General features: G+C 37.6%; 1 protein-coding gene across 1 annotated transcript in view; it reads left to right on the forward strand.

Annotated features, from left to right (window-relative positions):
* The first annotated feature begins 1,133 nt into the window (after positions 1-1,133).
* COL19A1 (collagen type XIX alpha 1 chain) overlaps positions 1,134-16,509 on the forward strand; it is a 294,498-nt gene continuing 279,122 nt past the window's right edge. Inside the window, exons 1-3 of the mRNA XM_054722351.1 lie at positions 1,134-1,224; positions 8,978-9,052; positions 10,514-10,613. Coding sequence (XP_054578326.1) covers positions 1,134-1,224; positions 8,978-9,052; positions 10,514-10,613 — 266 coding nt within the window. The remainder of the gene's footprint in view (positions 1,225-8,977; positions 9,053-10,513; positions 10,614-16,509) is intronic.

Raw genomic sequence — 16,509 nt, forward strand, 5'->3', positions numbered from 1 at the left:
GAGGGCTGGGGGCAGCTCCTGTGTTGAGCGTATGCCCCCTGGTGGTCAGTGCATGTCATAGCGAATGGTTGTTCCACCGGTCATTTGGCTGTTCAGTCGATTTGCATATTAGGGTTTTATTATATAGGACTAGAGGCCCTAGCGCACGAAATTCATGTGCGGGTATGGTCCCTAGGCCTGGCCTGAGATCAGGGCCATCTTCCCCAGCTGCCTGCAGCCAGCCCCACCCCCTGCCACCACCCATCCCCGGTTCCCCATTTGCCATCAGGTGATCGGTGCCTGATGGGCGGGGAAAGGGACTGAGAGGTTGGCTGTTCCTGCTTGCTCACTGGCCCCGCCCCTGCCACGGGTGGCCATCAGGCGATCGGAGCCTGCCAGCTGGGGAAAGGGACCAAGAGGTGGTCAGTGTGCCTCATAGTGATTGGTCCAGCAGTTCTGATTGTCCTGCCGTTAGGGTCATATTACCCTTTTATTATATAGGATAGAGGCTTGGTGCATGGGTGGTGGCTGACTGGCCTGCCCTGAAGGGGGCCCCAGATCAGGGTGGGGGGGGACCCGCTGGGGGGGCGGGACCGGCCTGGATGAGGGGCTGCAAGTGGTTTGCAGCCGGCCACACCCCTCATTGGGTGGGGTTCCCCGCTGGGTGGCAGGGTCGGCCTGGGTAAGGGGCCACAGGTGGTTTGCAGACCAGCCACGCCCCCGATCGGGTTGGGGGTCCCCACTGGGGGGTGGGGCCAGCCTGGTTGAGGGACTGTGGGTGGTTTGCAGGTCAGCCACGCCCCTGGCTTTGTCAGGAAGGACGTCCGGAAGGATGTCCGGAAGATGTCCAGTCTGTCTGGTCTAATTAGCATATTACCCTTTTATTAGTATAGATATGCAACTACTATGCCATTTTATATTAGGGACTTGAGCACCCAAATATTTTAGTATCCTTGGGGGTCCTGGAATCAATCTGCCATCGATACCAAAGGACAACTGTATATAATTATACATAATGTAAAAATCTATTATGTTCTCTTTGGTGATGAGGATTTTCTGGAGATACAATGAGAGGAATTACATAATAAGCTCAATTCTAATATTTTGTTCTGTTGCAGATCTGTGGTCACTTGTTCACATGGTTTCGAAGCACAATGAGTCACGCTGGCTCTTGGACACTTTGGCTCTGGGCGGCAGTGCTCCTGCTTCCTGCTTCCACTTCCGTGACGGTCAGGGACAAGCCAGGTATCCAGGCTACCTCTTTTCCCAGCCATCAGATGTTATTTATAGTCTTTAAATTATTTTTTAAAATCATGAAGATAAACCTTCTTAAGGTTGAAGAGGCCAGGGGTTAACTTTATTAAGACAAAATAAATAATACATTGTTTTCCCCATTCACCTTCATTTGAACATTGAGAATTCCTAAAATCATCTCATTTTTTTTCATATGCATATTATATTGGTCTAAATGGCCTTTTCTTTCTCTCATTGATATTTGCAAATATACATATATTTGTGTTCATTTCTGTGTGTGTATATTTCTCCCTTTCTCCTTTAAGTTTTAAATTATTTGAGTTATTCAAATTATAAGTACAGAAACTCATCACCATTTAGGATTAACTGGGGACATAGCTAATCTTAATTAGGAAAAAGTGAAAAACAGAATAGGAGATATAAAAGGAATTGTCGTTTAATTATAGGTTAGTTTTGTAATGTCTCAGATGAGGTGAACAAAAGATTTGAACTAACTAGGTAATATTTATTTGTAATTGTTAGATTATCAACCTCATAAATATTTCTAAAGGGCTTGAACGCAATTTGAAACATTTAATTCTACCTCTGATTTTTATAAATGATTATGTGACTAATTTGGAAGATTTTTCTTGAACACTGAGTATGTATAAGGTACCGATCTAGATGTACCTCATAATTAAAAGTTGAACTGGATACATTGAAAAAGCCATTTTCTAAGCAAAAAGAAACTTCAACTCTTCTTCTGTGCAATTACATATAATGTATTCTGATTATGGTCACATGTGATGATGTATACTGAGTATGAGTCTCATTGTGCTTATTCTTTTAAATATATCCTTTAATAATTTTTGCCAAACACGTATAAATACACACTAGTAGAAACTTTTGAGTGTGAAGCACACATAAAATAAAAGCAATCTCTTATAAAGCTATAACAAATTTTAGTTTCTGAGTGTTATGTGAGTCTTTATGACTTTTTTTTTTTTTTACTAATTTGGCAGGAGGTACATTTCCTAAAATAATTTACATGAAAGTTTGTGTATCCTACCACTGTATAAATGACATCCTGTGGCTGTCATACTTTTTTTTGGAGGGGTGGGGAACTCTTTAGTGAGAAAGAAATCAGGAAAGACTCATGGCAAAAAGAAGTACATGGAGCAGGGGAGTTTATTCTGACAAAGTTGTTACTATTCTGGATTCCTTTATGACTCTTTTAAGAGAGCTAGAGGTAAAGCAAATTGCTACTGAGAGGGAACAGGACTGTTTTTGGTTAGAAAGGAAAATGAATCTTTGATTAAGTAGGACACAGTTTTTAGGCACATGCCAGTGTGTAATAAATGATTTTGATGATAATTATTTGAAAGATCTACATAAGTGGATTTCCAGTCTTAGTGTGAGCATGTATCATTGGGGGTGTTGATTTGCAAGCCCCAGTCTCAGAGATTCCCATCATGGAGGACAGCCTTGGGTGGGAGTCAGTCATTTACATGCTTAGCAAGCTCCCCAGGTAAATCTAATGCAGCATGTCTAAAGAAAACACCGTTAGCATAATGGCGTTGGTTTTCTTGCATCTTATGCTATTGGGTTCCTTTTATTTTATTTATTTTTATTTATTTATTTATTTATTTTTTGCTTTTAATAACTTTCCCTTTATTGTGGTGAGAACACTTAACATGTGATCTACCCTCAACAAATGTCTAAATCGATAATATAGCAGTGTTGACTGTAGGCACAGTGTAGGACAGCGGATCTCTGGAATGTAATCATCTTGCATAACTGAAACTTTCCAGCTTGGGATTCCCCTGAATGTTTTGCTTTTGCAGCTTTGGTATCTCAATTCTTTAATCAGGTTATATCGTATGTAGGACAACGGAAATGTATGTATGCTGGCCCATTAACTTACCAACTTAATCTGTCTGATAATTTTTCATAAGAGTATGAATTCAAAATTAATCTGAACTCTAACAGGATTCACATAAACATAAAGTACTAAAGGAAATTAAGAACAACATGAAGAGCTGATTTTTATCATGCCATTAGGTAGTAGGTGCTCGCAAAGTAATGCATACTGCACGTGCCATGGAAATTGCTTGACTCCAAGTATCATTCGCTTTAATTGCCGTGTCAGCACAGCACTGTCATGAGGATTATTGAAGATGATGACCCACCAGGCATCGTCGTCTTGTGTCTTGTGTCTCTGATTCACAGCGCAGGTTCCAGTTTTAGTTTCCTCATGTGCAGACCTGTGCATGCGGTCACTAACCATTTACCGGAGGGAAGTGATTACATCTAAAAATAAAATATAACCAATCTGCGGGAGAGGCTAGGGTTTCAGCTCTGGAGTCTGAAGTTGTCAACAGTCTACTGTTAAACCTAAATATATGAAGGATAAATCGAGTCTTTTAATTGCTTTACTTTGACTCTATGGTATCTTTAACAATTACTTGAATATTGTCCTATTTGGGACAGAATTCAAGTGTAATATGGAGTGCTTCAATAACAACTTGAATTTTAAAATCATGAGGCTACTTAGAATTTGCTTCATGTTTTTCATCAATTGTACCATTATGTGGAGATTATGAGATAAGGCATATTTGTGTATTTTTATGCTGCAGATGAACTTCTGTTCGAATATGGCAGTTTCAACTTAGTTGTCAAAAGAGGGTAGGGAAGAGAGTTGTATTAAAAATTATACAGCATGTAGATCAACTCAAAACTTACTGTACTCAGTTACTTAAAACTTCCTTCTGTGATAGCTACTTATGTATCAAACTAGAGGCTTAGTGCACAAATTCGTGCACAGGTGGGGCCCCTCAGCTGCGGGGGAGGGACCCCGATCAGGGAGAGACCGCAGGAGGTTGGCCAGCCATGGGAGATTGGCTGTGGGAGCGCACTGACCACCAGGAGGCAGCTCCTACATTAAGCGTCTGCCCCTGATGGTCAATGTGCATCACAGCGACCGGTTGACAGGTCGTTTGGTCAACTGGTTGTAATAGTCGCTTAGGCTTTTATATATATAGCTAATTAAAGGTTCCTCTTTTCTCTTACTCTTCTCTTTCTCTTTAAGATAAAATACCAAATTATCATCAACAGTAACAGTAAGCAGAAAACCAGAATAAGGAAAAGCATCAAAAAACAAAACCAACAAAAAACAAACCCACACAACTAAATACAAAGAAATATGATAGAATGCCATCTAAATCATATATATATATATTTTTTACTTATGGTAAAATTTCAAGTTAAATATCTAGGTTGAATTGATTATAAACTTGGGTCCCAAACTATACACATAAACCATTTTAAACTAGTTTTATATTAATTTCAAGAAAAAAAATACATTCTGAAATTTGGCTTTTACCAATTGACAAACATTGCACTCTGAAATTCAGAGTAGAAAGTATGCTGTCATATAGAAAATATTTTGTGTTTTCAAGAATTTCTCATGTTCAGTATGGCACATGTAAGCATGGTGCTGCTGACCAAGGCACTTTGTGACTAAGTGGAGGAAAGCTTCACAAATGTTCAGTAAAGGCATCGCTCCTCCACCAGTGTTCTCTCCTGTGGAGGAATAGCTTTGGAAACAAAATAAGCACTGAAGATTCTGTGACCTTTTGTGATCTCTCTGTTAAAATAGCTTTCTTCCTCTCCCCCTCCTTTTTCTTGTTTGATCACTTTTCTGTATTATTATTTTTTTTTATATTCTGGTCCAATGTGCTTTCCCTATTTCTCTTAGGTTATTGAATATCTAGGTCATAGAATTCAGGTATATTTAGCTTTCATAAGTGCTGCCAAACAGTTTTCTAAAGTAGTTGTCCTGTTTCTACTCCCACAAGCAATGTAGGAGAATTCTCCTTGCTCCACCTCCTCATCAGCACTTAGTGCTGTCAGTCCTTTAATTTTTAGCCATTTACTTGTATCTCATTGGGATTCGACTTAGCATTTCGCTGATTACTAAAGATGTTGAGCAATCTTTCATATTGCTGGTTGACAATTTGGATATTCTTTTTTGTGAAGTGCTTAAGTTGTGTTTGTGTGTGTGTGTGTGTGTGTGTGTGTGTGTGTGTGTGTGTGTGCATTTTCAAAATAGGGCTTCAATCTTTTTCTTATTGATTTGTGAGAGTCTTTGTATATTCTGGATAAGATACTTTATAGGATGTGTGTTGCAATAGTCTGTAGTTCCTAGTCTGTGGTTTGCCTTTTTGCTCTTTTAATGTTGTCTTTTGATTAATAAAGATTTTAATTTTAATGAAGTCCAATTTATCTTTTATAATTAGTACTTTCTGCATCCCTTTTAAAAATCTTTGCTACCCCAAGTTCATGAAGATTTTATGTTTTTTTTCTTTATTGTTTTACCTTTTAAAGTTAGGTCTAAGATAATCTCTAATTAATTTCTGTGCATGGTGTGAGATAAGGGTCAAGGTTTAGTGTTTTCCTACATGGAGATCCAGTTGACTCAGAACCATTTATTGAAAGACGGTTCTTTTTCCACTGTATATCAGTGGCCCTTTTAAGGTAAACAAGGAGATCAGATATCAACGTCTGTCTTTAGACACTTTGTTTCATTGATCTATTTATCTATATGTGTACTAACAAATACTATGTTATAAAAATTCCTGATATCTGACTGTACATTTTCTAGCTTATTCTTTGATTTTGCCTTAGCTATGCTAGTTTTTTTGTAGTTCCATATAAATTTGAGAATCAGCTTGTCAGTTCAAACATACACACACACACACACACACACACACACACACACACACACACACATACACACACACACACATACACACTCATATACTCACACACACACACTCACACACACCCTGTTGGGATTTCAATTGCTATTGCATTGAATCTGAAAATAAATTGACAATTGCCAGCTTAACAATATTGAATCTTCCTATCTAAATACTCTGGCTAATCTCTTCAGTTACTTCAGCATTTAATGTCTCTCAGCAATATTCTCTAGTTTTTGGTGCAGAGATCTTGATGAGATGCTTGGTTTTTATGAAAGTGACTATGGCCCTAGCTCAAGCATGTCAAACTCAAAGGCTAACACGGGCCAAATACACAAGGTTTAAGTTTATATGGGCCACAAAAAAACAAAAGCTTCAATTTTCATAGAAATGTAGGTTTCTTTTGATAGAAAAATGCTGAATACAAAGGGCTGAAATAAGTGAGTAATCATTAACATAAAATAATAGAACATTTTCATAAAAGTTAATATTTTTTTCTTGAACATTAACTTATCAGACACTGAATAACTGCACAAATTAATAAGCGTAATGCAAATAAACCTATTTTTCTTGTTCTCTGAAAGCGAAATATTTCCTGTTGCACACAAGTAGTCCAAGACTAATGACGGGCAATCGGCTGAAATGGTGTGCCTGCATGTAAGGGAAATGAATGCAACACGATTATAGTAATCAGTCATTAGCAAACGTTGTAGTTTGTTATTAATAATTATGTATAACAGGATATTATAAAAATTAAGTTATGAAGTTTTTATTAAAACATTTCTTACATACCGTTATATTGGCTGAGCTGCAAAAATATTGTTGTGGGCCACATGCGGCCACGGGCCGTGAGTTTGACATGCTTGCCCTAGCTGGTTTGGCTCAGTGGATAGAGCGTTGGCCTGGGGACCAAAGGGTCCCAGGTTTGATTCTGTTCTGGTCAAGGGCACATACCTTGGTTGCAGGCTCCTCCCTGGCCCAGGCCCTGATAGGGGCTCATGCAGGAGGCAACCAATCGACGTGTTTCTATCACTTCGATGTTTCTCTCTGTCTTTCCCTCTCTTCTACTCTCCCTAAAAAATCAATGGGAAAATATCCTCAGGTAAGGATTAACAACCAAAAAAAAAAAAAAGCAACTATGAATTCAAGTTTAAAAATTGGTAATGTTTGCAAAATGTCCAGTTTTACTATTACATAGGACCTGCAGTTATGTTTAGATCTTTGAGTTAGGAATTTCCATAGTAGCTAACTAAGTAATCTCAACAATTATTCTGTGTTATAATTTCCTTTATGTGTATTGAAGCTTTTGATTAAGTGGTAGCACTATTTAGAATTTGATTTATTATTCTGGTTAAATATATTAAGGTGATGCCCTGAATTTTGTGATGTATTTGTTAAAGAAAGGGCTCAGGAGCCCAGAAGTTGAACTGGAGAATCAGTAATTTCCATTTTCCACAGAGCAGAAGGTCAGTTTGGTTTTAAGCAGTTTATCTCCCCTCTGAATTCAAAACTTTTAGTTCATTGAACCCAAACACGAGTCTTAGATGTGGAGAATTAAGGTTGTGATTTACATTTCCAGAATCTAGTCTAAATTAGATTTAAACATACCCAGATAATAAAAAACTAGTGTCTACATGTACATTACTGTTTGAGTGTGTTGTGGTACTATTGAATATGTAAATTTGTTTTGATTAGAGACAAAATGTATCTTTTATTTCTTTGAATATTATTAAGTGTCTTAGCACATAATACTTTCTCAATGATTTTCTTTTTCCCCCCTCATTATAGGCCACTTTAGTTTATAGTAGAGGCCTTCACTTAAAAAAAACCCCTAGGATATACAATTATTGATTTCAGAGAGGAATGGAGAGGGAGAGAGAAATAGAAACATCAATGAGAGAGAGAATCATTGATCAGCTGCCTCCTGCACACCCACTGCTGGGGATTGAGTCTGCATCCAGGGCATGTGCTTTGACTGGGAATTGAACTGTGATCTCCCAGTTCATAGGTTGATGCTCAACCACTGAGCCACGCCAGCTGGGCAAGGACTTCACTCTTGCTTTTTAATTTTATTTTAATAACTTCTATGTATGTTGCTGCCTTAGTCAGTTCAGGAATACCATAGTGGTATTAGACTGGGGGACTTAAACATCAAACATATATTTCACGCAGTTCTGGAGGCTGGGAGGTCCAAAGTCAGGGCACTAGAGAGGTGAAGTTCTGGTGAGGGTCCTCTTTCTGCTTTCCTCACATGGCAGAGAGAGAAAGAGCTCCTGTCTCTCCATCCCCTGATAAAGAAGGACACCAATCCCATCATGGGGGCCCCACCGCTATGACCTCACCCAAAACGAATTACCTCCTAAGGCCCTACCTCCAAATACTATTACATTATGGATTAATGCCTCAACATATGAATTTTGGACACTCAATCTGTCCATATTAGTCCCACTTCTGTTTTCAAGTTTAATGTCACCTGACACCAAAATCTGAATTAAAGTCATGTTGAAATAAACAGTGTGGTGATTGTGGTGGTGGAGGTAGAGGTGGTGGGTGGAGGTGGAGGAGGACATAGAGGGATAAATGGTGATGGAAAAAAGAAAAGAAAAGAAATATAATGGTAGTTCACTTGTTTTAATATTGGAATGTACTTTGAATATGAAAATTTAATGATGCTAAAGCCAGCTAATTTCCTAATGTCAAGTATATAGCAACAATTAGAATGTTGGAATTATAATAATAATAGTAATAATAATAGTGCTAATAGCTAACACTAACAACCATTTACTGCGTACCAGGTACTGTTCTGAGCACTTCACATACATAAATAACTACATGTAATCTTCACGAACACACTATTAGGTAGGTAATTTTCTTATCCTCATTTTAAAGAGATTTAATAAATTGGTTTAATTTATTCCCATTTTTAAGTTTCTGGTTATATTGTGTGATTCAAATTTATTTGAAAAAGTTGATAGGAAATCCTTAGTACTTTTTCTTTTTAATAGAAAAACAATGTGCTATACTGAGAACAGAGGGACATCAGTTTTTCCAAGACAACAGAGATAAACTTGAAGTTTCAGGTAAGCATTATAATCCTTTACAAAGACACATGCTGTGTCAAATTATCACCAAATATGTAATATAGTGTAGGGGATTCCTTGACATTATAATTTACGATGGTGACATCAGTATAAAAAATGAAAAGCAAAGAAGATGGATGATGTAGAAAATATGCTAAAAACAGATTTCTGTATTGTTTTAAGACCAACAACAACTCAACCTTTTGGAGAAAAAAGGTTATTTAAGACTAGAGGCCTGATGCACGAAATTCGTGAATGGGTAGGGTCCCTAGGCCTGGCCAGTGATCAGGGCTGATCTGTGGGGCAACTGGCAGGGCAATCAGGGGCCTCCTTGCTGGCACCTGCCTTGGCTGGCCTGGGGCCTGCAGGCTGGGGGCAGCTCCTGCATTGCGCATCTGCCCCCTGGTGGTCAGTGTGCATCATAGCTACTGGTCATTCCGCCATTTGGTCGATTTGCATGTTATGCTCTTATTACCTAGGATAGGATTGCCAGTGCCCGTCGTATGTACCGGCCGGTTGGTCACGTGCAATTGGCGCCAATGACAGCTTTATATGTGTCATGCATGCACGAGTCAACATTGCGCATCATATGCACCAGACGGTTGGACAGTCGGTCGGTCACGTAGCCTTTTATATATATAGAGATAGAGGCCCAGTGCATGGATTTGAGCACCGGTGGGGTCCCTTGGCCTGAACTGTGGGAATTGGGCCAAAATTGGCTCCCTGATATCCCAGAGGGGTCCCGGATTGCGAGAAGGCATTCTCCGGTGATGCACCCCGGAATGGGACTCCCTCCTCTCTGGTTCTGGGTGCATCACCCGAGAATCACAGCTGCCAAGTCACTGCAGTTCGGCAGCTCCTGTGTTGAGCATCTGCCTGTGGTGGTCAGTACACATCATAGCTACTGGTCAGAGCGTCTGTCCCCTTGTGGTCATTGCACATCATAGCTACCAGAAGGTTGGCCGGTTGTTTAGGCTTTTTAGCCTTTTATATATATAGATTATAGAATTTGTACACATTGTAGAAATTTTGAAGAAAAATATGAGAAAGAAGATCTCTCTATATTTCCCCACATCAATATGTATTTTTCTAAAGTATTATATTTTTTAAAAGGCTGCTTAGTGTTCAGTTGAATGGTAATAACTTTTACTTAACTGACTTTCTGTCTTTAGTTATCAGAACTGCTACAATGAACTATTCTGATTATTTACTTAGGATAATTCCTTGGGTCAAAGAAAATTAATATTTTAGTCTCTTGAAACATATTTTATTCTTCTACATCCCAAAAAGAGAAACAATGAAATAAAGAAATTTTGCTAATACCAAACAGCAGGACTTTAGTTAAAATAAATCAGTGCATAGATAAGGACAATGAAAAAATCTTATTTAAAAATCATTATCGTTGTGAGTTTACTAAATTTAATAAAACTGCTGGATTAAATCATTTGTCACATTTTACAGGTTTTGACCTAGGAGAGAGCTTCTCTTTGCGACGTGCATTTTGTGAAGGTGATAAACCCTGTTTCAAATTGGGAAGTGCACTTCTTATTAGAGATACCATGTAAGTAAAATAATTTTTCTTTATATTTAAATTATACCAATTTTCTAATGGGGTCCCAAATAATTTGTTACAAAATAAAACATCGAACTACTGTCATACTCACTTGAATCCTGTGATAAATGTTCTGTTTATAAATCTGTTGTTTTTAATAATCTTTGCAGTCTGATCTTGCTCTATGGTGTAAATATCACTTACACATACAGATAGTGGCATAATCTTTAGAGAATAGCAAATAATTTTGCTTCTTGAAGGAATATTTTTATTTAAAGTAGACATGACCAACATTAGATTTTAAAATATAAATGTAAGGCACAATTTAGAGTTGGAGACAAAAAGCTTAGATTTATTATATTTATTTCTATATGTTTTATGCATATACATAAGCTTCATGATAAATTAAAATAAAAGAATGTGGCCCTTAGGTATTTATTTTATATGTTGTGTGGAGGAAATAGTAGAGAAAAACTGTTTTTCAGTTTTATTTTTGGTCTTGATACTTGTTTCATTTCAAAATGGTTTTACCAAAGGTTTCCTTTCTTATTTTTACTATTCTTTTTTTCTGATAAACTTGGGATTAAAAAAAAGAGTCACTTACCATTTAAATACTGACAATTGGTCAGCAACTATTTAGGGTAATAATTAATTCCTCATATGGTTGGCTATATGTCACTGGAGGGTGGATAAATAGCAATTCAGAAAGCTTGAGCCACCAGAAAGGCAGATCTGGCATATATGGTCATGATATTTAGTCTTGTAGTCCAAGATGAACATTTTAGTATATGAATACACTGCAATAAAAAAAGGCATCAAAATTCTTTTTGGTTTAAAATGCAGCATAGCTGTTCTTGTGTGAAAGCATGTATGAATGTTCTCACATCCTTTTGAGTAGCCTAATATTTAAGTTACCAAACAGGGTTGTTGAGATTCTCAGCATTTGAATTCTCATCTTATTGCCTATCCTCCGATGCTCCATATAAACCATGTTATTAACTTGCTTTTTTTTTTTTTTTGAGAAAAATCTCTTTTAGGCCTTCTATTTTGTGATAATTTAGATACTTTTAGTTTAATGATATGGTTCCTTAGAAGTAAATTGCTTATTAATTAATACAAAAATAAGAGTGTAAAGGAAAAGAGTAATTTGATACTGAGGGGTATAATAAGTGATCGTCAGGTGGGGCACTTCAGCAGATGTAACTATTGTGAGTGGATTTTAGGTGGTTTCACATGTAGGCATGAAATCCTCAGGGCAAGGCAGTTTCATAATTGGACAGTCATATGCAGTGAAGTCAAGTTAATATGTATCTCATATATATTTCACATATAGAGAAAGATATTTCTTTACTAGTAGGTAAATTTAATTAATGAATTTAAGAAAGTCAATAAATTCTTTCCAAAAATTAAGATGTATTTTCTTTCATGCCCACTTCTTAATGAAGTTTTGGCTAAGTGATTAAAGGATTTGGAGTGATAAATCTTTTTAAAATTCATGGAGCCTGTACATAGGAAAACTTAGCTAATTGTAAGTAGTTATATTGGAAATTTTGCTGCCCCATTTAGGCAATGCCATTCCTCTTTGAATAGGTGTGATAGTAAAGATTAGGTACAACTAGAAATTTATTTCCCCACTTTTGGCTCTGGATCACTGTGCGATCCCTGGGCAATCAGCGTAAGTGAATTCTCTGACTCTGCACAGCAGAGCCCTGGTACCTCCACTACAGGAAACTGGAGGGTATCTGGTTAAGCTGACTAGCAAGTGTCAAGTAGCTTGGCACATCTCCACTTAATTTCACTCACTGAGCCAAGTATGCTAGGATGCTTCTCTTGCATGATGCCATTTTGATTTTTCAATGAGACTGGAGTAAAGTTGCAGCTATTTATATATTTGTAAATAAGCTGCCTTGCAGAATTAGCATGGGAAAAGTCAGATGCTATCTTATATGGAAAATGGGGCTTCTTTCTGTGCCTGAGCTTGTTTTTATCTCCCAGGTGAGAATTATGAGTGTGTTGGTCAGATACCTACCTGTTGGGCACACTTGGTACCTTAAGCCTAGCTTAATGTGGAGATACCACAGGCTGCCCTTGCAAGGGCCCTTCAAATAAATGTTACACACTTCAGGGTGGCATGGGCTCAGGGAACATCTGAGGGACTTTACGTGCTTGGTTTTATTTTAAATTCATGTCCATTTCTTCAGTATTCCTTGGGATAGCAAATGGTATGTATTTGGGTGTTTTAAAGATTCTGGGTACATGCTGCCTAGTTTCCTAGAATTATCTTTTAAGAAAACAATTCCTTGACTTCTTGTATCTACCAATATCCCTTGTTATGTGAAATAAATAATTCATTATTTCTATACATATTGAAAGAGAGCTATACCATAGATGATCATATTCTGATTATCTTTAAATTGTGTTTTGGCATTTACCAGGGCAAAATTTTGAAGTTTTGAGATAAAATATACACAAAACATGTGGAACACCTTATTTTCTCAGTATAATATAGTCCTTACAGTGTTTTGTTGCTTCTATAGAAACACGTTTTAAATAAAAATGTCTTAGAAGTTGAATATTTTAGAAGAGTTGATGAATGTTGAATTTCGATACACTGGTGATTCTGAAGGGGCAACTTGCACACCCTGTTTTGACTAGCCAATGGGGGAAATCAATCCATTGTAAATGCACCAGGGAAGGCAATGTCCTGATTTATCACTGAATTCAAGGGTGGTAAAGAGCCTTCTCTCTCAGGTTCTGTGATTGATACCTACTGGCTATCTGGAATACTGTGTTGAGAAAGATTCTGAGTACATTTGGGGTTCAGGGGGTGAGAGTGCTATGATCCATTAGCAAAAAGAGGGGAGAAGGGAATGCTCATATGTGTTTCACATCTGTAGCTTCTCTGATTTAGGATGATTCCAGTGAATAACGCAGCTGAAACAGTTCCTAAGAATGGGGAAATGAGGTTATGTGTGAAAAAATAACCAACACATATTGATTTTAATAAGATTTTAGGAGCTAGACACAGTGGCATAATTCGCAGATATGGTCCCTTAGCTTTTGCTATATCTCCAGGGAAGAGGCATCTCTCTGTCTTTCACAAATTTGGGGGTTGCTTTCTGAAAGCAAGGGCTATTCAGTTTCACAGCTTTACATGGTAAAAAAAAAGAGCGGGTAGAAGATAGTCTCATTTGCACTTTATCTTATTTTTTTTCCTGGTTATTGATTTTTATTTTATTCTGACTTCTTGCTTAGAGTTTCTTTTTTAGTCAGTTATGATCATCTTATCACAATTTCTTTTCTTTAATATTTTTTCTTTATTGATTAAGGTATTACATATGTGTAATTATCCCCCCATTACCCCCCGCCACCACCCCACTCATGCCCTCAACCCCTGGTGTCTGTGTCCATTGGTTAGGCTTATATGCATGCATACAAGTCCTTTGGTTTACCTCTCCCCCTTAGCCCCACCCTCCCCTACCTTCCCTATTAGGTTTGACGGTCTGATCCATGCTTCTCTGTCTCTGGATCTGTTTTTGTCCATCAGTTTATATTGTTCATTATATTCCACAAATGAGTGAGATCATGTGATATTTATCTTTCTCTGACTGGCTTATTTCGCTTAGCATAATGCTCTCCAGTTCCATCCATGCTATTGCAAATGGTAAGAATTTCTACTTTTTTGTTTTGTTTTTTAAAATATATTTTTATTGATTTCAGAGACGAAAGGAGAGGGAGAGAGAGATATAAACATCAATGATGAGAGAGAATCATTGATCAGCTGCCTCCTGCACGCCCCCTACTGGGGATCGAGCCTGCAACCCAGGCATGTGCCCTTGGCCGGAATCAAACCTGGGACCCTTCAGTCTGCAGGCCAACGCTCTATCCACTGAGCCAAACCAGCTAGGGCTTCTTTTTTACTACAGCATAGTATTCCATTGTGTAGATGTACTACAGGTTTTTAATCCACTCATCTGCTGATGGACACTTAGGCTGTTTCCAAATCTTAGCTATGGCAAATTGTCTGCTATGAACATAGGGGTGCATATATCCTTTCTGATTGGTGTTTCTAGTTTCTTGGGATATATTCCTCGAAGTGGGATCACTGGGTCAAATGGAAGTCCTATTTTTAGTTTTTTTGAGGAAACTCCATACTGTTCTCCACAGTGGCTGCACCAGTCTGCATTCCCACCAGCAGTGCATGAGAGTTCCTTTCTCTCCGCATCCTCTCCAGCACTTGTCATTTGTTGATGATAGCCATTCTGACAGGTGTGAGATGGTACCACATTGTCGTTTTGATTTGCATCTCTTGGATGATTAGTGACTTTGAGCATGTTTTCATATGTCTCTTGGCCTTCTGTATGTCCTCTTTCAAAAACTATCTATTTAGGTCCGTTGCCCATTTTTTGATTGGGTTGTTTATCTTCCTTTTGTTAAGTTGTATTAGTTCCCTGTAGATATTAAAGATTAAACTCTTATCGGTGATAACATTGGCAAATATGTTCTTTCATGTAGTGGGCTTTCTTGTTGTTTTGTTGATGGTTTCTTTTGCTGTACAGAAGCTTTTTATTTTGATGTAGTCCCATTTGTTTATTTGCTCTTTAGTTTCCATTGCCCTAGGAGCTGTATCAGTGAAGATACTGCTTTGGCATATGTCTGAGATTTTGCTGCCTGTGGATTCCTCTAATATTTTTATGGTTTCCCATCTTATATTTAAGTCCTTTATCCATTTTGAGTTTATTTTTGTGTATAGTGTAAGTTGGTGGTCTAGTTTCATTTTTTTGCATGTATCTGTCCAATTTTCCCAACACCATTTATTGAAGAGGCTGTCTTGACTCCATTGTATGTTCTTGCCTCTTTTGTCAAATATTAATTGAGCATAGTGGTTTGGGTAGATTTCTGGGTTCTCTATTCTATTCCATTGGTCTATATGTCTGTTCTTATGCCAGTACCAGGCAGTTTTGAGAACAGTGGTTTTGTAATACAGCTTGATATCTAGTATTGAGATCCCTCCTACTTTGTTCTTCTTTCTCAGGATTGCTGCAGCTATTTGGGGTCTTTTTCATTCCAGATGAATTTTTGGAGAGTTCGTTCTAGGTCTGTGAAATATGCCGTTGGTAATTTAATGGAAAGTACATTGAATCTATAGATTGCTTTGAGTAGTATAGACATTTTAATGATGTCGATTCTACAAATCCATGAACATGGTATGTTCTGCCATCTGTTTATGTCTTCCTCTATCTCTTTTTTTCGGTGTCCTGTAGTTTTCTGAGTACAGGTCTTTTACCTCCTTAGTTTATTACTAGGTATCTTAATTTTTTTGGTGTGATGGTAAATGGGATTGTTTTTTTAATCTCTCTTTCTGTAAGTTCACTATTGGTGTATACAAATGTCATAGATTTCTTGGCATTAATTTTGTATCCTGCTACATTGCCAAATTCATTTATTAAATCTAATAATTTTTTATGGAGTCTTTAGGGTTTTCTATGTACAGTATCATGTCATCTGTGAATAATGACAGTTTTATGTTTTCTTTTCCAATTTGGATACCTTTTATTTCTTCTTCTTGTCTAATTGCTATGGCTAGCATTTCCAGTACTATGTCGAACAGGAGTGGTGAAAGTGGGCATCCCTGCTTGTTCCTATTCTTAGGTGAAATGGTTTTAGTTTTTGCCCATTGAGTGTGATGTTGGCTGTAGGTTTGTCATATAAGGCTTTTATTATGTTGAGGTATGATCCCTTTATTCCCATTTTGCTGAGGGTTTTTATCAAGAAAGAGTGTTGGATTTTGTCAAATGCTTTTTCTGCATCAATTGATATGACTATGTGATTTTTATCTCTGAATTTGTTTATGTGATGTATCACATTTATTGATTTGCGGATATTGTATCATCCTTGCATCCCC

The sequence above is a fragment of the Eptesicus fuscus genome, chromosome 10, assembly GCF_027574615.1.
Source record: "Eptesicus fuscus isolate TK198812 chromosome 10, DD_ASM_mEF_20220401, whole genome shotgun sequence".
In the NCBI taxonomy this organism is placed as follows: domain Eukaryota; kingdom Metazoa; phylum Chordata; class Mammalia; order Chiroptera; family Vespertilionidae; genus Eptesicus; species Eptesicus fuscus.